This window comes from Lissotriton helveticus, chromosome 3_1 (assembly GCF_964261635.1).
Source record: "Lissotriton helveticus chromosome 3_1, aLisHel1.1, whole genome shotgun sequence".
Taxonomy (NCBI): domain Eukaryota; kingdom Metazoa; phylum Chordata; class Amphibia; order Caudata; family Salamandridae; genus Lissotriton; species Lissotriton helveticus.
The window spans coordinates 350137004-350164775 of record NC_136061.1 but is presented as its reverse complement, the minus strand read 5'-3'; the positions used below and the strand labels follow the sequence as shown (position 1 = coordinate 350164775).

At 50.8% G+C, this 27772-nt stretch overlaps 1 protein-coding gene across 1 annotated transcript in view; it reads left to right on the top strand.

Annotated features, from left to right (window-relative positions):
* CPD (carboxypeptidase D) overlaps nt 1–27772 on the top strand; it is a 626198-nt gene that overhangs the window by 397685 nt on the left and 200741 nt on the right. The window contains exon 11 of the mRNA XM_078680013.1: nt 11019–11188. Within this exon, the coding sequence (XP_078536139.1) occupies nt 11019–11188 (170 nt within the window). The remainder of the gene's footprint in view (nt 1–11018; nt 11189–27772) is intronic.

Genomic DNA, 27772 nt, shown 5'->3' with positions numbered 1-27772 from the left:
GGCTCCCAGCCCGGGTGTGAATTCCGGGTTGTCAAACAGGGGTGTGAGGGCAGAGGGAAAGGAAGTGAGACCATGTTGTATGCTGGTCTTATCCCAGATGTCTATTGTGGCTCATGTGATAGGGGATAGGTATATATTCTGGGGCCGCTGTGTGTTCCCTAAGAAGGGGACTTTCCATAACACGGGCCTGCTACTGCCCTGTCCTGGAACAGCCAGTGCTTCTCAGACTCTGCTCGACTCCACTCCAACATGTAGCGTAGTTGGGCTGCCTTATAGTAAAGTTGTTGATACTTAGGCCTCCGTCACGAGGGGGTAGTGGGTAGCCCAATTAATTTCTCATTCAGTGCCTCCTCCCCATCCAGATGTATTAAAGTATCTCCGATTGGTGTTTTGGAAGCATGCCCTTTGGAGGAGTCACCAGGAGTGCCTGGAGGAAAAGGTATAGTATCTTAGGCAGCACCGTCCTCTTGACCGCTGCGATTCACCAAGCCAGGAGATGATAGCAAGATAGTCACTGCAGCGTGATCAGAGAGAGCAGATCAGAGAGAGCAGCTGGTAATCAGAGAGCCACTGGTGCTATCTCAATCTCTGTTGCCAGGGAGTGGATGTCAGACATACCCAGGAGATAATCCAGCCTGGCATACATTTTCTGTGCATGCGGGTAAATAGAGTATGGGCATGCGTGTTGGTGGACTATTCTCCATAGATCGTGTTGCCCCATTTATTGTAGCCACGCATACCCTTACTCAGAGAGTGCCCCTGCCTGGTTATGGCGTTGCGCCCATCATCACCATATCCTTATCAAAAACCAGGTTGAGATCACCCCCCAAAAGAACTCTTCGTTCCGTTGAGAACATTGCCTTGGTGAGTGCGTTATATATGAATCCCTCCTGACCATCGTTATAAATGTCCCGTCCTCTAGCATGAAATACTAAGTGAGAAGCCTGCCTCTGATTTCCAACCCTCTGTGTTCCACCTTCTCCCGGAGGTAATGACGGTCTTTATGGAGGAGATGTCTCCTGCAATAAACAGACGTCTGCCCTGGAGTTCTCTAAATAGAACAAGACTGCCCTGTGCTTCGTCAGGTTGTTAAGCCCTCGGTTTTTAAGGCCAAGAACTTTAATAGGAGTGACATGCATAACAGATTTCTTGGATTCGTGGAACTGCCAAAACAACCCTTAACCTCGGTGTTGTCTGACGCTAGCTGGCAGTGGCCCATGGAAGTCGTGACCGTTTCTGCCTTGGTCATTGCATGAGTGAGATAGGTTCCCAACAACCCCCACCCCTAAGAGCAGAACAGAAAACCCATATGAGAACTGGAGTAAAAACATTCTAACACTCCGATAGTCAGTATTGAAAGAGTACGAAAAAGGGGGTTCTAGAAGTAGCCAGGACTTCCGTGCCCTCCCACTACCCCCTGCCCACCAACCAAAAGCAATATGATTCTGCGGCTCGCTGCCACTGTAGGGATGGATTTTAGTGTGGCTTGTTGTTCCTACGCGACCTCTGTTGTATCTGGGCATCTGTGGCCCCTTGAGGACCGCGGCCCTGCTGGCGGGATCTCCATCTCCCCAGAGGTGGAGAGGAGATACCAGATATGTGGTCCTCCGATGGCAAGTCCAACCTCAATATTTGGCACGCCTCCACCAGTGATTTCAGCTTAAAGAGCTTCCCATCAAGCGGACAATAATGCAGAAGGGATGTCCCCAGGGGTAGGGCACCCCTTTGCTCTGGAGGTGTGCTGTGATGGGAGGGGGGGGGAGAACTCCCTCCGCTTTTGTAACTTTATTGCTGCTAGGTCTAGTTACAACTTTGGTGACTGATCCCCCAAAGCGGATCAAATGGGAAGCACAGGCTTTGCGAAGTATCTCCTCTTTCAGTGGAAAGTCTGAGGCATACTAGGACATCTGCCAGTGAACCCTCTCCGGCCTTCTGACCCGGTGCACTCAGTCTATCAGGATGGTGGTGTCCGCTGGAGCTCCCATGATGTGGCAAAAAATATATTTTTCCACTATGCCTCGAAAGCGGATGATGTTCCAGCTGGATCTGTTTTCAAGATCTTCCATGTGGGCCTGTAGGTCTATGTGCTGCTTGCGAAGGTGGACAACCTCTTGCTGCAGAGGTTCTATCTCCTACTCTTAACTGTCTCCCTGTTCCTCCAGTGTCTCCCAGGTAATCCACGTCGCTCCTGACCACTCGAATGTGAGAGGTCCCTTTTGATGGCCTGCAACGAGGTGGACAGGGACTCCAGAAAAGCTTGCATCACTGGTTCTTCTGCAGCATTCTCCTCGGTATTCAGCAGAGGCTCTGCGGGCGCTGAAAGCTCGCCCCCTGGACCTGGGGACAGCCTGGACAACATGTCATTGATTGTGCTGCCTTTTTTAGTGCGACCTGTAGCCATGTTTGCCAATGGATTTCAAGGGTTTGTGCAGGACCGCCCTTCAACTAGCCGACTTGTTCCAATCGTCAGGCCTTAGGGGAGGCTGCAGGGGCCAAGCCAAGCAGTGGTCTATTACAGGCAGGCCAGGTGGTACATGCAAGTGTCACACCACATCAAGCACATAGCACATCCCAGCCATACTCATCAACACACTTAATTCGCTGGGCATTTGTGGCCCAGCATTGAACTTGATCTCCTCTTTTCTAGCCAACCGCACCTTTCAAATCGTTTGAGCCACAGCCAATTCTAACAATCGCTCTTCACCTTACGGTGGAGCAGTACAAATTGCCATGTGATTTTGTGCATAGCCAAATCGCAAAAAATGGTCTGATCTGGCTTTTTTCATATCCTTATACCAAGTGAACCTAATACAATCACGTGAATAACCCATTGATATCACCCACGAATACCCAGGGGTGTCTTGGCGCTATTGACTACAGTAATTCCTCTTGTTACTCAGTTCTGGGAAAGCCAGGTTTTTAACTTTCTCCTAAAAATGGTGATGGAAGCCGCTCCTCTAAGCTCGGCTGGTAGCATGTTTCCCAGCTTTGCGGTACAATGAGAGAGACTCCTACCGCCCCAACCCGTGGTGTGTGTTCTGGGTACCTTCATCAGTCTTGTGTATGAGGACCGCAACTGTCTGGCCGGATGGTACCAAACAAATAGCTTTTTGAGCGATAGATGTCCTGTACTATTCAAAGCCTTGAATGCTAAACAGAGGGCCTAAACTCAATTTGTTTTAGAATCTGGGAGCCAATGGAGTTGGCGAATTTCCTTGGAGATGGAATCTTATTTGGGAATGTTACCCAGCATTCGAGCAGCTGTATTTTGAATGGATTGAAGTTTTGTAAGAAAATGTTTGCGCATGCACAAGTAGAGACTATTACAATAGTCCAATTTAGTCTGGACCAGAGCGGTAACCAGCAGCTTTCTAGAGTCTGTATGGATGTAAGGCATGTTTTTCTTAAGTTTTTTTAAATCATAAAATGGGAGGTGGTGAAAATAGCATTCGTCTGATGAGATAGTGCTAGCTTGTTGTCAATCCACAAGCCTAAATTGTTTGCCTTAAGCACATGTTTAGGTGCTTCACCCATCTCTGCTGGCCACCAAAGATGGTCCCATCTAGGTTTTAACTCACCGAAAATAATAATCTCTGTCTTTGAAGAGTGAAGCTTCAGGCAAGGCAGTCCCATCCATCTGTCGACTTCTCTTATACAGTTCTGGAACTGTAGAGAGGGAGCAGTTTGTTTATTATATGCTGCCACATCTATCTGGGTGTCGTCCGCTTAGGATGTCAAGTTGAACCCAAACTTCTGAATCAAAGGGACAAGTTCTGCAACATGTATATTAAAAAGAGCTGGAGTTAAGGATGATCCCTGGGGGACTCCATAGGGCAGAACATAAGGTTTTGATTGGAAACTGTCCATAGTGACAGTTAATCTCCTTTCTTTCAGGAAGGAGGCCAAAGGTCCGTGCCGTTCCCCGGGCCCCCATTGATTCCAGCCGTTGTTGCAGCAAATTGTGATCGCACAATTGTTTTTCCTTACGTAGAGCTTCCAAGAACCTGGGGGCCGATGTCGTACCCCGGTTCCCTGGGGTTTTTCTGATAGGCAATGAGGTTTTTATAGCTTCATTTAGCCATTCAATGTTCTGCACACATTAATTTGAGGGCATGTTTCCTCCAAAAAAGATTGAAATAAAGCCAAATCTATTTTGCTAGGTTGATGATTGTTTTCCTGTCGTCTCAACTGACTGAGCTGTAGGGGCTGCAAGATTACATTTAATTAAAAAATGGTCTGTCTAAGGTAGAGGAAGGACTTCTCTCAAGCGTATGTCCTGCATTATGAGTGGAGGCTGAGACAATATGAGAAAGGTCTAACACCCCTAGTGCATCTAATAGAATTGCCGTCTCTTTATCTTCCAAGTTTAAATACATATCTTTTAAATAACTTATCTTATGTGGGATTTAAATGGGAAGGTGTACTTAAGTACAAACCTCATGATCGGCCCTGTTGGCTCTTCTTCACATTGTAGTGTTAAGCTTTGGTTCACACAAAACAAACTTTCTGTGTAAGCATTTGCACGATAACCCCAACAATGCGTGGCTTTTTGTAAACCCAGGATTGCGCAATGTTTTAAGCTTAGTGCAACGCAAAGCTGTAAATTGTGATGCGGCACTGTGCAGTCTGACTTCTAGTACATTAAATACATCTGTAGATAAAACATTAAGCTCAAACCTGACCTTTTCCAATCCAAGAAAAGGTCATAGATTTGCAACAAAGACTAAAGTAATTAACTTTCCAGGCTGGGAAGTGGAACAAGAACACCCCCCCCCCCACACACCCCCCAAGTTTGTCTAAGGAGTAAAGAAAGTTGTTTCTGGACAAGGGAAGTTATTTCCCTTCGTAAAAAATAAATAACGTGATATTACACCATAACACTGTCTTCCCCGAATGTTATATTTTACTGTGCATAGAATTTCGCATTGTGAAAATGGTAGCACGAGAAAAAATTGCAGAACTTTCCAGAAGTGTACCTCAAAAGTAGTGAGTGACAATATTTTGGGCATACTTCTGAACAGGATTGTGAGTTGCCAACATAAAAATATGATGAACAGAAATAGAAATCTCTCCAAAAGTTTTTGTTTTAGTTGATCATGCACGCTCAGTCGTCTTAGTTACCGACCTGCAGTGAGTAGGTTTAATGGGAGATGGGGGAATGGGATAGTAACCAGAAAAGAGTATTCAAGTCTAATACAGATACTTTGGAGAGAGACGCCCTTGGTTTTGTTCAAGCTGTGTACTACACACATCTTATGTCATGGGCTGGAGGAGTTAGGCCTTATCTGTGCTTTCTCACTCAGCTCAGACAGCCATAGTAGAGACCAGCAGCAAACTTCTCAAAGCATAGTAGCGGATTGTAAACCGCTTTATTTTGCAAAAAAGTTATGCACCACCTTAGAGACCATCTGCTAAACTCATATGGGTACTTTGGTGTTAAGGAGGATTAGCAAGGGGGTTGAGAGGGAGGGACTTTATCATAAGCTGGTATTTATTGTCATTTAATGCTTTTGTTGTAAATAAACGTAGCCTAGACCTTGTAGTGTATTTATTCAAGTAAAATGGTAAGTTAAGAAGATGAAAGGGAAAACCCCACCAGGAGCAGCCTCCTGCCACTCAGCCCTCATCCAACTGACAGTCTTACACACTCAACATTCTAACAGGCTCTCACATCATACATTCTAGGCTGAGCAGCAGGAATAAGTATAACAGCTAAAAGGTTCCACATTATGTTTCTAACCTTTATGCTTATATTCACAGTAACACCAGTTCATCAACTCTGCACTGGATTAGAGTATTCATTTTTTACCAAGCCTTTTCAAATGTATAATGTGGATTTCTTGTGTTTATCCTTGAGAGAAGGAGGTTCTGGAATTCAATAATAAAAATAATCTGCAAGTCTCACTAGACTGATCATTACTCTAAAAACGCCATTGTTTTGTGGCAGGTGTGTTGGTTACAGTCTGAAATCCTGGTTCAAGTAGGGAAGTTTGGTAAGCCAGTGTTTCTCTAGGTGTTTGAATATCTAAAGCTGGCCATTATTTGCAGGTGAACCTGAAAAATAGTATAATTACCATACTGCATCAATTATCGAACATATCTTAAAGCAGAAACAAACTGCACCAACCAGAATAGTAAACTTTCATCAAAAGCATACAGTGACTTATACACTGCACAAACAGAGTTTTAAACACACAACTAAGGGGTTGCGTGAAACATTTGAAGACATCATTCATATTAAAGAACATTTTTTTTAAGTAGGCGCCTGTGCCCTGGTTGGTAATACAACTGGAAGCAGTGGATTGGAGCCATTAGCGGAAAGGACTCACCTCTTCTCAGACTGCCTGCACCATAAATTAGGCCCTCACTGCTGCTCGGAAGCAGACCTGTTCTGTCAATGCCACTAGCACAAGGCTGACAACTTGCGCAGATCCTGTGCTCTTGTATACAATCACCAAGGTAGCCATATTAGGTGTGAGCAGCCCTCACAATTACACCTCTCAACATATGGACTCTTTCCAGAATCCACCCCCCTGTTCGACTCCCTGGTCATTCATGCTAAAATCTGAAACCGTAAAGAGGAAAGATAAATGCTCCTTGGTTCTCACGAGCTCTGGCTGAAAAACATATACTGTGTAAACAAAGTGAACGTAAATGGCGAAAAACGTACGATCACTCAGCTAAAACCTTTTACATCCAACAAAGGAAATTGTATCTCTCCAGCATTAAATCGGCGAAGAAGGATTATTACATAAAAGCCACCAAAGAAGCCCATCAAAAGCAAAAAATGGTATTCTCCATTGTGAAAACTTTTATACACCCCAAAGCTCTCCAGCCCGAAATTCCGTCGTCCTTAGGCTTTTGTATCCAAATAGCGGACTACATTGAGGAGAAAATCGAACTGATTCAGAGGGATTTTCCGCCCCCTCCGTCCTCCCAACGTTTGACTGTCAGGGTAAGCCGGAGCACACTTTGTGTCTTTAAACCGGTCTCTCTGCTTCAAACGCGCAAAACTATTTTGGCCTGCAAATCGGGGTCCCCGTCTGACTCCTGCCCACCACGGATACTCCACCAGATAATCAATGTGGTTAATCCCACAATTAACGGGATCATCAATGCTTCACTTAGCGCAGGCAAGGTCCCCCCTGATTGGAAAAAGGTAATAGTTAAACCTCTCATGAAAAAAACTCAATAAATCCACTACAGACCTCTCTAATTTACGTCCATTATCCCTCCTTCCTGTTCTGGGCAAGGTTACAGAACAAATGGTCTACCAACAGCTAAAAAATTTGTGGAAACACACAATCCTTCATTCTCAGCAATCGGGTTTCCGCCCAAGGCACTCGACGGAAACTGCCCTTATCGAGCTTACCGACTCCATAAAATTTTTGCAGGACAAAGGGAAGAACGCCGTTTTAATCTTGTTAGACCTCACAGCGGCGTTCGACACCATGTCCCATACAATATTGAATAGTAGGCTGAGAGACATCGGTATTGCAGATCTGGCCCTCACGTGGATTATTTCTTTCCTGTCAGACAGATCTCAAACTATTTCCTTGGGCCCTTAACTCTCCAAGGAAAAAAAGGTCCCATCGGGAGTACCGCAAGGCTCTATTTTGAGTCTTTATTATTTAACATTTATATGGTGCCTCTCATTACCTTAATTGAGTCATACGGCATATTAGTAACATCATATGCCGATGACACCCAATTAATTGTACCCCTTGATAGGAACTCTACTGATGCAGAACAGAATCTAAAGAACTGTCTGACGGATGTTTTTCAGTGGATGGAAAACCACCATCTAAAATGCAATGCTAATAAGACGGAGGTCTTGCCCGTGGGGAAAAATGCCCACTTCTGCCCCAGCAAGTGGTGGCCAGACGATTCTCCCGCTCCGCCGCATACAGTAGAATCCGCCAGAAACTTGGGAGTCTTATTTGACTCCGCACTTTCTTTTGACCAGCATGCGAGCAATGTGGCTGGAAGCATTATTAAATCCTTTAAAAAATTCTTTGACTTCCTCCCTACTAATTCTAGAAAGGCGGTGGCGGTCGCCCTAATACTCTCCCGTCTCGACTACTGTAACGGTCTGATGGTCGGGGTAAAAAAGACCACTTTAAAGAAACTCCAGAGTGTGCAACATGCCGCCGCCAGACTGGTACTGAAACTCCCAAGGAAATCATCTGCATCGACGGCCCTTAAGAACCTGCATTGGCTACCTTTGCATAAGAGGATTTTCTTTAAAATCCTGGTGACGGCCTTTCGAGCTCTAAACAATACAGGTCCACGATACCTCTCCAGGAGATGCACCCTCTATAATCCCCCCAAAAAGTTGAGGTCATCTGGTGGAATCCTGATTAACATCCCTAGATTCCACTATAAAACCAAGGGGGGGAAGACTTTGATGGTCCTGGCCTCTAAGGCCTGGAATGCAATGCCCAAAGATCTTAGACTTCTGGAACAAGAGAACGTCTTCAGGAAACACTTAAAGACCTGTATTTTCAATCTTCCAGATGCCCTCGTAATGGCTGCCATTTAGCTCCCACTATTGTATTGTACACTTTTTCAGCGCAAGGACGCCCCTTTCGGAGCGACAGTAGCGCTTTATAAGTACCGCATACAATTACAAAATACAAAGGGAGACTGCCCTTTTTAGGGGAATAAATAGAGGTAAAAATAGTCTCCTGCTTTAACTGTGCTGACGTGTGGTATTCCCCCAGGCCTCAACATAGGTAACTGCTGAGATCAATATGGTGACCACCCATCTAGGCAAAATACCCTCCACGGTCAACCATCAGCTGGTGTCAAATTTTGATTCAATTACCTTTCAATTGACATAATCGCTAAAGCGTGCTTATGGGATTCTAACGTTCTGTTTGTTCACAACCACATCTTATTCCTTTCTTAGTGCACAAAGCACACTGGAGACTTGCGACCACTGGAGAAAAACTGCGACCATCTCATAACACAGTGGCTGTTTGGAATCAAATCTGTTAGCCTGCTGAAGTTTCAGTGTTAGATGTCATTCTGGGAAACTCATATGAGTACTTTGGTACTGGTATAGATTTAGCCTGAGGCTAGAAAGGGAGGGGTTTCATGGTTGGGTGGATTCATTACTCAGTGCTTTGATTCAATAAACACCATCTAAAATGTTGCAGCTCTTTATAATATATTGTTCAATTACCTGTTTAGTAACAATTTTGTTCATTTTTGTAGTAACACCTGTTCATATAGTCTGCTCTAGATTAGGGCATTCCTTTTTAGGTCGAGCCAAGCGGCAGCGCATATGCGCTGCTCGCTCTGCGAGGCACGCTGTTTTAGGTTATGCACTGGAAGCCCCTCCCACTCTCCACCCACATTTGTCATTGGCTTGTGTCATTATCCTACGTAAATTCTTGCTTCCGATTCGTTATGAGGCTTGTTAGTCCCTCCGTGGTACCGCCTTGTCTCCCTCTGCTACTGCCCATAACGACTGGACCTTTATCTTGGCTTGTTGCATAGTCTGCATTATAATGGTGTGAGCACTATTTTATTCATTGAAAGGGGGGACAATGGCGGCCGATTTTCTTATACAGCGCTATGCACTCTAAATTGTATGCTCGGCGCTCCGTCCGCTGTAGAGACTTAGCGTTCAGTTTACTTTTTTTTTTTTTTTTTTACTTCGGGACAAGGCACTGTTTTTATTTTTTATTTTGATAATCGGAGTGCCCCACGTCATCATTGTGCACAGCGCTTGCCTCATCCTAGAGGCACACCAACATCGCCTGTATATTGGGCGTTGTCACCTGCATGCCAAGTCGTAGCTTCCTTTGTGTGTGAGGGCTACATTGCAACGGTCCAGCTTTTATCACGGCTCGCTTACACCGTTACATTCCCTCTTGAAACCTTAGATCCTCCCATTTGAATTTGTTGGAAATTCCTTCAGCCACACGGAAGAAGTACGGCGGACTAAGGTTTTCCGTACTTGCTCCGCAATTTTGGAATTCCCTCTAGGCTGAGATAATGTCTCCGGCTTCCCTTGCCCAGTTCAGAAAACAGCTAAAGACCTGGTTGTTCATTCAAGCATAAACTGATTAAGCGATCTCCCTGCCACTGCCGTGATCCTCTTTTGAGCGCCAAGAAACAGTCGGTGTACATGCCTTAACAAATGCTTTTAACATAACATACAGTGCTGTGAGATATTACAAAAAGCATTGGCAGCGACAGTCTGGCGTTAATGTGCTAATAAATCTAAATAAAAGAATGTAAAATTGTTCTTTTCACACACTGCAAGAACACATAGTTGGCACATTAAAGCCAGGCCTATTGGGTTTACCAAGACTGGAATAAAGTAGAAAACTGTTGCTTTTTGTATAGTGTATTTGGAGATCGAGAACGCATTTACGAGATTTTGAGCTGTTGGCATTGTAAATGCAAATAAATGCCATTTATTTATGTTTTGGTTTTATAGCATAAATAAGTCATTGTCATGCGAAACCCATTGCATTGCAAATGCTTCTTTATAATGCCTTTTTTTTAAATATATAGCATGGATTTTGTATGTGTATGCATCCTTGGGGCACAGAGCCCCTTGAATTTACTAACAGGTTTTTGGACTGATCATTTCCCTATACGCATATCCTCAAGTATGTCCTAGGAGTTACGTGGTTTGTTTCCCACCTGACAACCTAGCTCGAGTTGGAAAGATGTGCTTTACAGAATGTCATGGATGCCTAAAACTGGGCCGTATTTGCTTATAAAACTGTATAAACGTAGACACATTTTGACTTTATATTCTTTCCTTGAAGAACTGCTACTGCATTTTGCGGCATTTCCGCGTAATCATTCAGGATACCTGTTAGTGTTAGGTGATGTAGCTGATATTTATTGTTACTTGCATTAACCCCATTTAATAATTGATAGTCATGCATTGCTTTTTCATTACAGCCATAAAAGGTGTTCTCATACTGTTCCATATTTCTACATCCTTGACTCTCCTATGCCTACGGTGTTTGAATTTTTTTTCTTCTTTCTAGGCTCATAGAGGCGTCAAAGGATTTGTATTGGATGATACTGATGGGCGAGGCATCCTAAATGCCACTATCAGCGTAGCAGCCATTAACCACCCAGTCACTTCGGACAAGGCTGGGGATTACTGGCGCCTATTGGTACCTGGCATTTACAAAATCACTGCCTCTGCCAGAGGGTAAGTAAATTGCAGTCCGGCTGGAAGCTTCTGGAAGTCCTCGGACCCCAACCAGTCATCAACCAACCACTCCTGCTTCTTTTACTCCTAGGTATCCTATGCCAGGTTATCCTCAGCTAGGGGTGTATGAGCGCAACAGAGTCTGTTTGGCCTGGGAAGGGCTTAAAACCCTATAGCTAACCACGCATCACTCTCCCAACGATCCATATCAATTTAATTGTGTCTGCAACCTGCATCCCAACATCCCTCCGACACAAGCCCATGAGTACAACACACATATTTGCAAAATGTACCATTCCCATCCATCTACTTCTCGCAGCAAACAATACATGTCATGCATAGAAGCTCTTTAGGCCTGCAAGTAGTAACCATCTCATACTAACACACTTAAGCTAGGTGTCATTGTCATTACTTTTCCCTACAGCATACACACACTTGACACCATGGTCCCATAGAACTTAAGTATTCTAGGAAAGTAGGATCTGCTTTCATGGCTACCCCCCACTTTTTGCTGGTGTCATTCTGTTTTCTGACTAGGATCCAGCTACTCGGGACCCCAGTCACTGTGCCCTCTCCCTAAATCGGACAATGGGAAGTACTTTGGTCAGTTCGTAATTAGCTACTGGTGTACCCTTCTAATCCCTAGTATATGGCTCTGAGGTACCCAGGGCATAGGTACACCAGGGGTCGACCATGGGCTGCAGCATATATTATGCCACCCATGAGAGACCCCTCAAACTGTAACCACAGGCCTGCCATTGCAGCCTGTGTGAGCTGGTGCTAGCGCCACTAACAGATGTTTCCTTATATCTGAGGTCACTGCATTTAAAACCTATAAGTCACCTCTAAGGTAGGCCTGCTAATCCTGAAGGCAGGGCGCTTGGTTATTGTTAGAAAGGCGATTCCAGGGGAGACAGAAGATGTCTGACTGCCGCCCCGAAACCCACCTTTCCGTATGGAATTGGCCGAGCGCCGTCGAGAGGCCTCCTTGGCGAGGCTCCTCTCCTACTATCGTAACAGCCGAACAATCACACCACCACAGAGAGACACCACACCAGAGTAGGTTTAAGAATCTTTATATAAAGAATAAAGGCAAGATTCCGCAGCAATATGTACAGGGGGATCGTGGGATCCCAATCAAAGTCTCAATGTCCGGGGAAGGGGGGTAGCGGGGGCAGTCTTGGTACCAACTGGTACTAGGAAACCCTGCGCACAGCTCTCAATCCTTGAGCTGGGGGATGCCAGGAGCCGCGACAGCGTCAGCAGGGCTCCGAAGATGGTTCAGCTTGGTAGAGCCGCGACAGCTTCAGCAGGGCTCGGCGGATGGTTCAGCTTGGTAGAGCCGCGACAGCGTCAGCAGGGCTCGGCGGATGGTTCAGCTTGGTAGAGCCGCGACAGCGTCAGCAGGGCTCGGCGGATAGTTCAGCTTGGTAGAGCCGCGACAGCGTCAGCAGGGCTCGGCGGATAGTTCAGCTTGGTAGAGCCGCGACAGCGTCAGCAGGGCTCTGAGGTTCCAGGTTCCAGAGTTCTTATCAGGATCAGCCGCGACGAGGTCAGCAGGGCTTCGACTCCCAGATACAACTGATCTCCTGATCCAGGGCTGGCCCAGATATAGGACTGGAGTCCTTTGATGTCCGGACCCTCGCGCCTGGGGGTCAGAGGGACCGGGATGAAGGTGTCCAGACACCCAGCAGGGGCGTGGAGCCAGCACCCAGGGAGGCCGGAGGCCGATCGATACCAGTTGTCCGGGGACGGCTGGAGGGCCATCGAAACTCTTCTCCTCCGGGATCTGTCTAGTGGCCACTTTACCACCTGGGTTGATCTTGGTGCCACGAAGTCGGGGCTTCGCTGGGGCCGCGGCCGGGGTCGGGCCGAGGCCACGTGCTCGGGACGTAATGGCCCCAAGATGGAGTCGGGCCTGAGAGGGTGGCCCGGGGTGGTGACCGGACCTGCAGAGTTGGGGCGAGCCGGGTTCGCCGGGTTCCAGAGGGGGAGAGCCGGGGTTTGCCAAGGGGGGCTCTCGTCGAGTTCGTTGATGGTGGTGTCCGGAGGGGCGACAGCGGGTCGATGGAGGGCCGATGTCATCCAGGGTCCGCCATGCGGGAGGGGTAGGACCACGCACGTCCCCTCCAGCTGAAGGCGGGGAGAGTCACCCATCTTCTTGGGGATTCTCCTCGTCGAGGCGGAAGAAGCGGGACAGGCCGTCAGCGTTGGCGTGGTCGTTGCCAGGGCGATGTTCCACAGTGAAGTCCATCCCCTGCAGGGAGATGGACCATCGCAGCAGCTTCGGGTTCTCGCCACGCATCTGCATCAGCCACCGCAGGGGCCGGTGGTCGGTCTGGACCCGGAAGTGGGTGCCGAAGAGGTAGGGCCGGAGTTTCTTGAGGGCCCACACGACGGCGAAGGCTTCTCTTTCTATGGTGCTCCATCGTTGTTCTCGAGCCAGCAGCCGCCGGCTGATGAAGGCCACAGGTTGGTCAACCCCCTCGGGGTTGACTTGTGACAGGACCGCCCGATGCCGTGCTCCGAGGCGTCGGTTTGGACCACAAACTCTCGGCTGTAGTCGGGGGCCTGGAGCACAGGGGCGGTGCACATGGCAGTCTTTAGTGTCTCGAAGGCCGCTTGGCACTTGGGGTCCACTGCACCTTCTGTGGTAGTCTTTTGGCGGTCAGTTCAGTGAGGGGCCCCACAATGCTCCCGTAATCCTTTATGAAGCGCCGATAATATCCAGTGAGCCCCAGGAAGGCTCGGACGGCTGTCTGGGTGGCCGGGGGCTCCCAGGCCACGATGGCGTCAATTTTGGGTTGGAGGGGAGCGACCTGGCCGCTCCCCACTTGGTGCCCCAGATAGGTCACGGACCCTTGGCCTATCTGGCACTTGCTTGCTTTCACTGTTAGTCCGGCCCGCTGGAGGGCTGTCAGGACCTCCCAGAGGTGTCTCAAGTGTTCGTTCCAGTGGAGGCTGTACACCGCAATATCGTCCAGGTATGCGGCACTGAACTCTTCTAACCCCGCTAGCACCCTATTTACCAGTCTCTGGAAGGTAGCGGGGGCGTTTTTCATGCCGAAGGGCATCACCTTGAATTGGAAGTGGCCATCGGGGGTCGAGAAGGCGGATGGTTCTTGGGCCCCGGGGGTGAGGCCAATCTGCCAATATCCGGCCGTGAGGTCGAAGGTGCTGAGGTATCTGGCGGCCCCCAGGCGATCGATCAGTTCATCCGCCCGGGGGATGGGGTGGGCGGCGGTCCTGGTAACGGCATTCAGTCCCCGGTAGTCGACACAAACCCGGAGCTCTGGAGGGGCGCCGGGGGCGGCGGCCTTAGGGACCAGGACAACTGGACTGGCCCAGGGACTTTCTGAGGGCTCGACCACTCCCAGGGCTATCATCTTGGCAACTTCGGACTGGATGCAGGCCCGGACCCGGTCGGGAACTCGGTAGGCCCGGTGTCGCATGGGCGGGCTGTCCCCGGTGTCGACATCGTGGACACACCACTGTGTGACCCCAGGAGTGAGCGAAAACAGGTCCGCAAACTGCCCCAACAGCTCTTGGCAGTCCTGGCGCTGTTCGGGGGTCAGGGCGGAGGAGAGGGGAACTCCCTTGACGGAGCCATCTTTCTCAGAGTACTTGAGGAGGTCGGGCAGGGGCTCAGAGTCTTCTTCGGCCCCATCATCCGTAGCTAGCAGCAGGCTCAGCTCCGTGCGGGCAAAGTGAGGCTTGAGCCGGTTGGCGTGCAGGACCCGGAGGGGGTTCCTGGGGGACTCCATGTCCACCAGATAGGTGACGGGGCTCTTGCGCTCCACCACTTGGAAGGGCCCCATCCATTTGTCCTGGAGGGCACAGGGTTCGACCGGGGACATGACCCAGACTTGTTGGCCCGGCTCGAACTCGATGGACGAGGCGTTCTGGTCATACCAGCGTTTCATCTCCTCCTGACTGGCCTCCAGATTGGCCTCGGCAAGTACCCGGAAATTCCGCGTCTGGTTCCGGAGAGTCAGGAGGTACCGGTAGACATCTGGCGGGGCATCTCAGACTGTATTCTCCCAGCCTTCTTTGACCAGGCTGAGGGGACCTCGGACAGGGTGTCCATACAATAGTTCAAAGGGGCTGAACCCCAGGGACTTCTGAGGTAGCTCCCGATAGGCAAACAGGAGGCATGGTAGTAGGACGTCCCATTTGCGGCGGAGGGGTTCTTCTAGGCCCTTGATCATCCCCTTGAGTGTTCTGTTAAACCGCTCCACAAGTCCATTCCCTTGGGGGTGATACGGGGTGGTGAACTTATGTGACCCCACATTGTTGCCACAGGGACCGCATATACTTTGATCTAAAGTTTGTGCCCCGATCACTCACGACCTCTCGGGGGAATCCCACTCGGGAGAAGATCCCCATTAGCGCTCGGCCTACCACGGGGGCCGTTATGGTCCGGAGGGGGGTGGCTTCTGGGTAGCGGGTGGCGTGGTCCACCAGGACGAGGATGAAGCGGTGTCCTTGTGAGGTGCGGGGGTCCAGGGGCCCCACGATATCGATCCCCCTCGCTCGAAGGGGGTTGTCACCACGGGGAAGGGTTGGAGCGGGGCCTTGGCTTTTCCCCCCGCTCTTCCCGCTGGCTTGACAGGTCGGACAGGTCCTGCAGTGATTGCTCACATCGCTGCGCATCTTGGGCCAGTAGAAGTGGGTCACCAGGCGGCTGTAAGTTTTGTCCTGCCCCAGGTGCCCGGCGAGGGGCATGTCGTGTGCCAGGTTTAAGAGGAAGTCTCTGAATCGTAGGGGGACCACCAACACTCGGCTGGCCCCCAGTTCAGCAATTTTCTGTTCACTGTATAGGAGGTCGTGGTCCCAGTGGGACCCCAACGTGTCCCCGGCGGCTTGAGCTGCGGCTTGCTGCCGGGTCCCCTCGAGGGAGGGGCAGGTCTTCTGTTCCTGCCGGAATTGTTCTCGGGTGGGACCACCTTCCTGGCGCCATTGGCTTAGTTCAGGGATGTCGCCGAGTTCGGCGATGTCTTCGCGGTTGGGCCCTGGTGGCCCGGGCTCGAGGCCGGTCTCTTCATCGATGGCGGGTGGCGGAGGCGCGGGCCATTCCTGTTCTTCGGTCGGGGCGGCCGGCGCCGGGGCCCGAGCTGCCATGGATCGGGTTGTCACGCAAACCCACTCGGGTAGTCCCAGCATCCCCAGATGCTCTCTCCGCTCGACTTGGGCCCAGGGAGAACTCTCGAGGAGGCAGTCAACGGGGCGTCGTCCCGGACGGTTACCTTTAGCATGCCCGACACCCCTCCCCACTCGAAGGGGATGCGGGCCATCTGGCACAGGGTTTCGGAATTGTCGGCGGCCAGCACGGGGCACAGCACATTCGGTAGGATCTGTTCGGGGGTCACCAGGTGGCAGCGGACGGCTGTCACACTGGCTCCAGTGTCACGGAGTGCTTCGGTCCGGCGCCCATTAATGTTGACCCACTGGCGGTACTTTTGGGTGTTGCTCGGGAGTGGAGCACGGGGAATCATGTCTCTCTCGCCCAGACAGACTAGGGCCATGGCGGCTGGCTCCCACTCGGTCTGGTCCTCGTTGTAGACCTCTTCTTCTTCCTCGCCTCCTTCCCCCAGGGCAGCGGCAGCGATCTGGCGGGTCGGAGGTCCGACAACGCCGGTGCGCTGGTTCATTGGGCACTGGGGGTCACCGGCGAAGTGACCTGGCCGCTGGCATCTGTGGCAGGTAAAGTTCGGGCGGGGCCCCGGTCGTGCTGAGGGGGGCCCTCTTTGTGTCAGGGACGGTGAAGTGTTGTTCTGGGGCGACCCCCGGGGTGGACTCCGGGGCGGACTCCAGGGCGGCGCAGGCGGGAAGTCTCGGCTCCGGTTCTGGCCTCCTCCGACGCCTCGCTGGCGGGGGTGCCCTTGCGGGTTCCGTCCGGATTCTCCTATCGGGGTCCGGGGGACCCGGGTGCTCACCCATCGATCGGCCTCGACGGCGAGTTTCCGTGGCTCGATCAGCTTGCTGTCGAGTAGGTGCTGTCTGAGCTCGACAAAGCAGTTGTTGGAGAGGTGCTCCCATACGATGAGGTCGAACAGCTGTTCGTAGGTGGTCACTTTGCTGCCCTTTATCCACCCTTCTAGCGCTCTGCTATAAAAGTTCACGTACTCCACCTATGTAGTACCGGGGATCTTTTTACAGTCTCTGAATCTTTGCCGGTACATCTCAGGAGTGAGTCCATACCGGGTGAGCAGGGCGTCCTTCATGTGATCATAGGAGGACATCACGTCGTCAGCCAGGTCCAGCAGGGTGTCTCTTCCTTCGCTGACGAATCTACCCCATAGACCGGCACCCCAATCTTTTCGGGGTATGCGGTGCGCGGCCATGGAGACTTCGTAGGCCTTAAACCACGGCTGGATGTCGTCATTTTTGTAGTACTCCTTGACGACATCCTTGGGGATGTGGACCTTCGGGTCGGCAGGAGGCGGGGGGTTTCGGAGCACCGCGGCGCCAGCTTCTTCGCTCTTGGCCTTGATCTCCAGCTCTTTGAGGCCACGCTCGTGTTCGAACGTGAGTTTCTTTTCTTCTAGTTCGCTCTGTCTCCGTCTTTCCTCCAGGTCTCCTTGCAGCCGTAGTTGCTCAAGGGCGATTTTCTTTTCTGCTAGCTGGAGTTCTCCGTCCAGCCGGAGTTGGGCGAGCTCCAACTCGTGGAGCCGGCTTCTCTCTCGTTCTCGGGCATCTTCGTGGGAGAGGCCCGGATCTCTGTTGGCGTTTCTTTCCGCTACGGGGGCTGCTGAGGTCCCCTGGTGCACGTCTGGGACTGGTTCACCTCTGGTCGGGGGTGGTGTCTCTCGGGCCTCCACCCATGTTTGCAGCGCTTCTTTAAAATCTTCCTTTGTACTTAGTCCGGTGGTAGCGATACCTAAGTTTTTGCAGAACTGTTTGAGTTCTTTATGGGTGTACTCCTCCAGTAGTTCCTTCTGGAACTCTGCGGTCGTTCCGGCTTCTTTATCGCTCATGGTTGCTGTGGTCTCTGTTAGTAGTGGGCGAGTTGCTCGCTTTACGATATGCGTCGGCTCGGATCCCGTCGCCTGCCACCAATGTTAGAAAGGCGATTCCAGGGGAGACAGAAGATGTCTGACTGCCGCTCCAAACCCACCTTTCCATATGGAATTGGCCGAGCGCCGTTGAGAGGCCTCCTTGGCGAGGCTCCTCTCCTACTATCGTAACAGCCGAACAATCACACCACCACAGAGAGACACCACACCAGAGTAGGTTTAAGAATCTTTATATAAAGAATAAAGGCAAGATTCCGCAGCAATATGTACAGGGGGATCGTGGGATCCCAATCAAAGTCTCAATGTCCGGGGAAGGGGGGTAGCGGGGCAGTCTTGGTACTAACTGGTACTAGGAAACTCTGCGCACAGTTCTCAATCCTTGAGCTGGGGGGTGCCGGGAGCCGGGACAGCGTCAGCAGGGCTCCGAAGATGGTTCAGCTTGGTAGAGCCGCGACAGCGTCAGCAGGGCTCGGCGGATGGTTCAGCTTGGTAGAGCCGCGTCAGCAGGGCTCGGCGGATAGTTCAGCTTGGTAGAGCCGCGACAGCGTCAGCAGGGCTCGGCGGATAGTTCAGCTTGGTAGAGCCGCGACAGCGTCAGCAGGGCTCGGCGGATGGTTCAGCTTGGTAGAGCCGCGACAGCGTCAGCAGGGCTCGGCGGACAGTTCAGCTTGGTAGAGCCGCGACAGCGTCAGCAGGGCTCGGCGGATAGTTCAGCTTGGTAGAGCCGCAATAGCGTCAGCATGGCTCGGCGGATGGTTCAGCTTGGTAGAGCCGCGACAGCGTCTGCAGGGCTCGGTGGTTCCAGGTTCCAGAGTTCTTATCAGGATCAGCCGCGACGAGGTCAGCAGGGCTTCGACTCCCAGATACAACTGATCTCCTGATCCAGGGCTGGCCCAGATATAGGACTGGAGTCCTTTGATGTCCGGACCCTCGCGCCTGGGGGTCCGAGGGACCGGGATGAAGGTGTCCAGACACCCAGCAAGGGGGGGTGGAGCCAGCGTCCAGGGAGGCCGGAGGCCGATCGATACCAGTCGTCCGGGGACGGCTGGAGGGCCATCGAAACTCTTCTCCTCCGGGATCTGTCAAGTGGCCACTTTACCACCTGGGTTGATCTTGGTGCCACGATGCCGGGGCTTCGCTGGGGCCGGGGTCGGGCCGAGGCCACGTGCTCCGGACGTGATGGCCCCAAGATGGAGTCGGGCCTGAGAGGGTGGCCCGGGGTGGTGACCGGACCTGCAGAGTTGGGGCGAGCCGGGTTCCAGAGGGGGAGAGCCGGGGTTTGCCAAGGGCGGCTCTCGTCGAGAGTTCGTTGATGGTGGTATCCGGAGGGGCGACAGCGGGTCGATGGAGGGCCGATGTCGTCCAGGGTCCGCCATGCGGGAGGGGTAGGACCACGCCACGAGGCCGGGTCCAACAGTTATAAGTATGAGGGTAACCTGCATGAGCAGTACACCCCCTTATAAGCCCAGGAGTCGATTCTCCAGGCTTTGTTAGTGCGGTCAGCCATTTTATACCTATAGTGGACATAAAGTCAATTACAAGATGTCTAACTGTATATTGGCTACGCTGAAACTGGTCCTGTTTTGATTCAAACATGTTTGAATCCTCCCACAACACTGATTCCGGTGTTCGATGTAGGATCCCATGTACTGGGGGCTCCCCTAGGGTAACCCCCTGTATTCTCCGTACCAGCCTTTCAGGGTTGAACAGCAAGCTAATGCTGCTGCCGACCACAGACACAATTCTTCCCTCCTGCTGCTGAGCCAGGCTTGAGCAGGGGAAAGTAGAACAGTAGGTTTCCTGTCACAGGGAGGTGTGACCACCTCCCAAGACAGGACTTAGTGTATTGGGCTGGTTTGGGGGCCGTTGCCAGCAGCACCAGACTGCTTTGAAGGGCACATGTGCTGCCCTCCTTGCATAGTCCAGTTGAAATCAGTTCAGGGAGCCATTGACTCCCACTCTGGCTTGAAACTGGACAAAGGACATGGGAGTCTCCTCCCCTCTGTCCAGCCCCTCCTCTGGTTGGGACCCCTGAATCGTCCCATCCCTTTCATTTGGGTACTTTAGGGCTTACCTGTGGGTGGCTCTTCAGCTTCGTCGTGGGACAATATTCAAATCCGAAACTACTTTGGTCGCACCAGCAATTTTGCATGTATCCTCTCGTCAGAGCAAAGAACTGAAAATTTAAAAAAAATGGCAGGCCCGCTCTAACAGGCGGGCACTGTCAAGTGTGGAAAATAACATAGGAGCAATCCCCTCAAGGATCGAGCAGGTAATTAAAATACTAAAAAGTGAAAGATATTTCCTCAGTGGTAAAACCCCAAGTAGAACTTGTTCTCTCTCTGCACCAGCAAACGAGGTGAGGTTGCGCCAGCGTGTGCATTCATCCTCTCTTGGTCATAGTCGCCACCGAACTACTGGTTCCGAAGCCCCACCCTCTAGCTCGTCTCTGAAGCGTCAGACAAAACTGAAGCCTTCAGCATAGACATCCCCGGCTCCTGCCCACCCATCGGTACAGAGCCGACCTTCAACATCCCCCGATTCGACACCAACTGGAACTTCGGAGCCAAAGCGCAAACATGGCACTGAACTGAAACCTTCCAAGCCGACACCGAAAAAGACTGTTGAAACTGCGGGTCTAACCAATTCTCCATAAACTACAGGAGAAATTAGAGGCTAAACAAAGGCAGATCCAGATTCATCCTCAAACTGGATGCATCCTCACAAAGCCTCTGGCTCCAACACCGCCATCAGAGACAGTAGTCTTCTCAAGAAGCTATTGACTTACCTACCCCATCAAAAAAGACAAGGATGGACAAGGCTACCAGTCCTCTACCACTTCCGCCGCCTCCACCACCACCACCACTAGACTCACCATCTCCACGACAGTCTGAGAGTCCTCAAATCCTCTCACCTCAGGGTACCACCAGTGTAGGCACAGGTGGACACGATGTAGAGGATGACACATTTGGTATACCACCACACGATGACCTCTGGAATGCATACAATGTAGTCCCTCCAGAGGAACACTGATCCTGATTTGTATCCAGCACGCCCCTCACATCCTGATGATTCTACCACATACCATGAGTTACTAGGCTGGGCTGCTGCTTTTCATGATGTTCAGTTACACAAAGAACCCTTAGAGTAGGAATTCCTGTTTGAAATATTGTCATCCACAAATAGGGTGTCGCAATACTTTCTAATGTTTAAAGGGCCATTGTGTCACACAAACAACATTTTCAAAGACCCTGTTTGGGCCCGTATAATAACAGAGTTGAAACAAATAAAAGCCCTCAGATCCTATTTATATCAGAGGACGAGTACCACCAGATTCACTAGTAGTCACCTGTTCTCGTAAAAGAGCAAACTTTCAAGCTAGTGGTGATGCTCCCCCATCAAACAAGGAAGGCAAGCTCATCGATGCAGCAGGGAATAAAGTAACGGCCAAATCTGCAAACCACTGGTGTGTCGCCAACTCATAGGGTTTTCTGTCCAGATACGACTGCTCACTGGGACGAGATGGAGTAAATCCTCTAACATCTCCAAGCTGAGCACAGCAAAAGTGTACAAGAACTTGTCCCAGAGGGCAAACTTATGTCTAACACCTCTATATGTTGTGCATCAGCACATACATCCTACTCTGCCTCCATGTTTGCCAGCTTATTTCAGTCTTTAAGCCAGAGGTCCAACATAGCTGCCTAAATGTTCCCTTTGATAAAGTACACCTTTTTGGACCCCAGGTTGAAGAGGCCCTAGAGAGAATTAAAATAGAAACACAAACCGCTAAATCCATGAGAGCCCTTAAGACACTTTCACCTCCAGGCTCCTTTTGCTGCTCCAGCAGCCGTGGAGGCTCTAAAACGACAACTCCAGAAGTCTCCATCTTGTACCAATGGGCAAAACCAGTTTTCCTCATCCAGAGGTTGCTACAGGCGCTCCTTCAAGGACAACAATGCCAAGGGTAAAGGGAAAGGAGCCTCCCCACGCAGAGTAATACCTGAAAACAAACAGTGGCTTACCTCACCTTTCCCTCCAACTTTATAACCCCTGTCGGGGTCGTCTACAAGATTTTCTACCCACTTGGCATTCAATAACATATCAGACCAGTGGGTGTTGGACATTATCCCAACATACCGCCTTGCACTGACAGGTTATCACAAGGACATCACACACTGCTCAAATAAGAAGTTCAAGCTCTTCTTCTCAGAGGAGCTATATTACCCATACCTCTACACCTTCAAGGGTCAGGAGTGTACTCCCTATGCTTCCAAGAGGGACGCAGCTCTACGGCCTATTGTAGATCTAAGCCCTGTAAACCACTAAATCCGATCAGAGCCCTTTCATATGGTCACATTCCAAGATGTGATCCCACTCCTTCAACAAGGCGATTTTCTCGCAGCCCTCAATTCGAAGGACGCCTATTTCTATATTACAGTACACCCAACACATTGCAAATACCTCAGATTTGTGATAGCGGAAAAGCACTACGAATTCATAGTCCTGCCCTTCCGGGTCACTTCTGCACCACGGGTATCCACCAAGTGCCTTGCAGTAGTAGTGGTATCCATGTTTTCCCTTATCTGGATGGCTAGCTCATCAAAACCAGTACTCATCATTTATGCTATCAACCCACACAATAAGCTACTATAGATCTTCTTCATCAACTGGGCTTCACTGTCAATATAACACAATCTCATTTTCAACCTCACCAAATCAACCGTATCTCGGGACAATCCTAAACACACAACTAGGATTAGCATATCTCAATATAGCAAGAATCGAAATTTGCCTAGCTTACGTAACGGTAAGTTTCAATTATATTAAGGACACGGAGTCGAGGATTATGCTTTTCTTTCTCCGCTCTTTATTCTCAACACAAAACACAGCAGCCTCAGAAAAGCTTCCAACAAAAAATGCTTGTACACCAAATACATAGTAAAGCATTTCACATAAAACGTTGTAAAAAGTCTTCGGTAACCAACTCCCATCACTCCATCGTGGCAAATCACAACATTAGTCCTTCCATTATGTCCATTGACATTAGATAGGGAGTCCCTTCTCTCTCTTCCTTCTTTCTTCGCGCGAATTACGCTCACATCTTATTGGTCCTGCTTGGCACCGTCATTTCCTGGCAGAAAAACACGACAGCGTAAGCGTTGTAAAGAAATAAATTACACACTTACAACCATAATTTATGCAACGACTTTATTTAGCACTGAACATAGAACAGTTCAAAATCTGATTACTTACTGACATACGGGTGGGATATCACTCGAAGACGTCCTGGGTGGGATAATCCTCGCCTCTGTGTCCTTAATAGAATTGAAACTTACCGTTATGTTAGTTCAAAGCTTACTCACCACCAAATGAGCAATATCCACCACCGGTTTAAAGTAAAACCTCTTAAACGTGGAATCCGAGGACCAGTCTGCGGCCCGCATCAAATCCTCTAAACGAGCTCCTACAGAGAAAGCCTTAGAGGCCATGGCCCCCCTGGCAGAGTGAGCTCCAAAACGCTTGGTATCTATACCTGCCTCTTGCATGACCCAGCGCACCCACCTGGCTATGGTGGGGGAAGAGACTGTATTGTGTGGTTTTCGTAAGGCAATTAACAATTGTTGTTCGCCCGGAGGACGAATATCTAAAGTCATATCTTCATAAGCTTTCAGGCATTGAACAACACACAATTTCGGAACATCCACAAAAGCCGGATACAAAATTGTTCTTGATGCAGATTTTGTGCGACGCCCCGCTGTAAAAGTAACTCCGTCCGGGGAAAAAACTTGTGTTGAGATCTCCAAAGCACGCACATCTGACACTCTTCGACAAGATACCAAACATAAAAGCATAGCCAACTTGGCCGAGAGTTCCTTCAAGGGCAGGTACCTATTAGGCTGCCAAGATAGAAAAAGGTTCAAAACCACATTGACGTCCCAAAGGATCGAATAGCGAGGTTCCGGGGGTAACGACAACAGGATCCCTCGTAAAAGTCTGCACACAAAAGGGTGTTCCCCAACCGGTGCCCCTTTTACCGGATGATGGGCCGCTGAAATCGCTGAACGCACAGCGTTAATTGTTCGGTACGCAAACCATCCATGGCCAGCTCCGCCCAAAAATTCAGGATGGGAACGATTCCCGCGACCACGGTATCCAAGTCCCGTCGGAGACACCAACGCACCCTCTTAGTCCAAGCGGATTTGTATCGCTTTGCCGTACTGTTTGCCCAGGCCTTTGACAAAAGTCCTTCAGTCGATCTCGAAAGGCCCGGGAGCGACCAGCGTCTCGGGAAAGCCTCCATGCCATGAGGTGGAGAGAACCCTGAACGATGAGATGATGCGGCTCCCGATCCGGATTGAGTAGTAGGTGAGGAAACCGGGGGAGTAGGATTGGAGAATCCCAAGAAAGTTCCGGAAGAACTGGAAACCAAACTTGGTATCTCCAGAGCATCGTCACCAGCTCCACCTTCTGTCGGCGAACCTGGGCCGACGTCCGCACCACCATCGAAAAGGGGGGGAACGCAAAGGGTCTCTCCCGACTCCAATCCTGGAGGAATGCATCTGTGGCTTCCGCTAGAGGATCCGGCCTCCAACTGAAGAACCTCAGAAGCTGATGGTCTAAGCGAGTCGCAAACAGGTCTACTGAGAAAGGGCCCCACCGATCGTTCAGCCACTGAAAAACCCGAACGTCCAACATCCACTGACTGGTGCCTGGAGTGCCAGTCTGCTACCTGATTGGCCTGGCCCGGTAAGTATTCTGCCGTTACGGATACATGATGGTCCAGACAGTAATCCCAGAACTCTTTCGCTAAATTTGCCAGAGCACGGGACCGTGGACCTCCCAGATGATTTACGTATTGCACAGCTGAGACGTTGTCCATCTTCAACAGTACACACGACCTTGCTGAATCTCTGGTCCAGCAGCGTACTGCGAAAGAACCCGCCAGAAGCTCCAAACAGTTGATGTGCAACTTCTGTTCTTCTGACGACCAGGTGCCGCCTGTGGAGAAATCTCTGCAGCACGCCCCCCGACTGGACCTGCTGGCGTCTGACTCAATAACCAGAGCTGGGACTGACCCGAAGATCGCCTGACTGTTCCAGGCTTCCATTGAGTCAGCCACCATGACATTTCTTCCTTCACCTCCTCCGAGAGAGGAACCATCTGGTCGTAGGACATGCCCCTCCGAAGATGATGTGCCTTGAGGCGTTGAAGCGTCCTGTAATGCAGGGGCGCCGGGAAGATTGCCTGGATAGAAGACGACAGGAGCCCCACCACCCTGGCAATCTGCCGTAAGGATGTCTGGGACCTTGCAATTGTCTGTCGCAAGACATGTCGGATCTTGGACATCTTCCGCGACGGAAGACAGAGATGCCTCGACAGAGTCTTTGATAAACCTCAAGAATACCATCCTCTGGCAAGGCCCGAGGACTGATTTGTCTCCGTTGATGACAAATCCCAGCCCCTGCAACAGGGCAACTGTCTGCTGAAGTTGAGAAATTAATTTTTCGGGGCATGGCGCCATCAGCAGGATGTCGTCCAAATAGACAATCATCCCTATACCCTTCCACCACGGGCTGCAACACTTTCGTGAAACACCACGGGGCTGAGGAAAGTTCGAACGGAAGGGCGGTGAATTCGAACACCCGATCCCTCCAGACAAACTGCAGGAAACGGCGATGAGGGGGATGAATGGGAACCACAAGGTAAGCGTCCTTGAGGTCCAACCGCACCATCCAATCTCGCGGAAGGAGGACATCCCGGAGGAGGTGTATCCCCTCCATCTTGAAATGCAGATAAACCAACCACCCGTTGAATTCCTTGAGATTGATTACCGGCCGCCTGCCTCCATCAGTTTTGTCCACCAAAAACAGATTGCTGAGGAAACCTGAGGGATGACGAGTTGATTGACGAACGGCCCCTTTGCGAAGGAGCTCCGAGACCTCGTTGTCCATCAACTGCGCATCTGACACTGAGAAGACTATAGGACGTGGGGTATCTACCTGCTTGGACTGGTCGTAAAACTCTATATGGAACCCGCGGACGGTTTGCAATACCCACGCGTCCGCCGTAAGCTCTGCCCATTATCTCTGAAAGGTCGCTAGTCGACCGCCAATTTGTACCTGATCGGCAGGGATAACACTCACCATAACACTCACCGTTCGAGTTGTTAGGTCCAGAGTTCTTCCTATATCCTCGACCCCCGAAGCGTTGCCTTCTTGTGGGGTAGAAATTGTTGAAATTGACTGAGGTGTTATACTGGCCTCGCCCGGAGCCTTGCCCTCTATTGTTGGCATTCTGACCGCCACGGCCGGTCGTGCGGCCCCTACTACGACTGGCCCCTTTGGAGAAACGCTGTTGGAAAACCCTTTTAATACTGGATTGGGCCTTATCCAGGGAAGTAAAGGTTGATACAAATGTTCCCAACTCCTTTATAAAGGGTTCCCCAAAAAGGCCCCCTTGGGCTACTGCCCCTCCCTGCCTCCGAAGAGGCCAGGTCTCCCAATTTCGGGTCAAGCTTAATTCGAAGGGATCTCCGGTGTTCGGTCGATAGGGCACAATTGGCATTTCCTAAAAATATAATCACCCTTTGCGCCCAGTTCGACAGGACGTCAGGAGAAATGGCGGACCCTGTCACTTTCGCCTCTTCCGCCATATCCAAGATCTTGGTAATAGGCCCGACCGCGTCCAATAATTTATCTTGGCATGACAGCCAGGAGCGGTCAATGCCTTTACGCGGGTCCTTCATGAACTTCGCCAGGAAGGTCGCCATCTTGGCGTCTAATTCCGGCGTCAGGGCCACTTTACCTTCCAAAGTGGGCCTCGGGCACTCCGCACGCAGACACCCCCTAGCCTCTTTCTCCAAAGTCTTGCGCAGGCGACTCGCCACGAACTTTGCCACCTTGTCACCCGGGGCCCAGGTCACGGATCGCGGATGGATGATCTCACCTGAATCCAGCATGCCTGAGCTGTCCCGAGGCAACTCGGCGGTCGAGCTCGAAGGGCGCCAAGTGCGCACTGGCTCCTCATCCTCATCTGTGTCCGGGATTCCCCACCCGGAGATGAACGAGCCGTCCCCGAAGCCACTGAAGGTTCAGGGGCCGAGGGCTGCCCAGGGGGGAGGGTGGTCGCCTTTACCAAGAAAGCGTCACGCAGACGCTCAAAGGCGCCCCTATCCACCCCTTGAGCCCCTTCAGGCAAACCCCTCCCTGCAGGGCTTCTTCGGGGCAAAGGGACCCTCCGCTGAGGGGCCTGGGAGGACTACTGGTGCTCCCCCTTGAACTTGAGCGATCTTTGCGCACTCCTCTACAATGCGCGCTGAAACGCGCTCTTCCATAGGACCCACCACCTCGGTGACGCAGCGGTAAGTGGAGCTGTCCACCGCATGATAGAATTCCTCATCATTTAAATAGGACTGGGAATCATCCTCAAAATAATCGTCCTGTTCCATGGTTAAAGGATCTAGACCTAAGAGTCTTCTAATTACTGCCCAACCAGCGTGGGATATAAATCTCTTATGGGGTAACCCAGTATCCCTCAGAACCTGGCCAGTATATTTTCAATATAAACA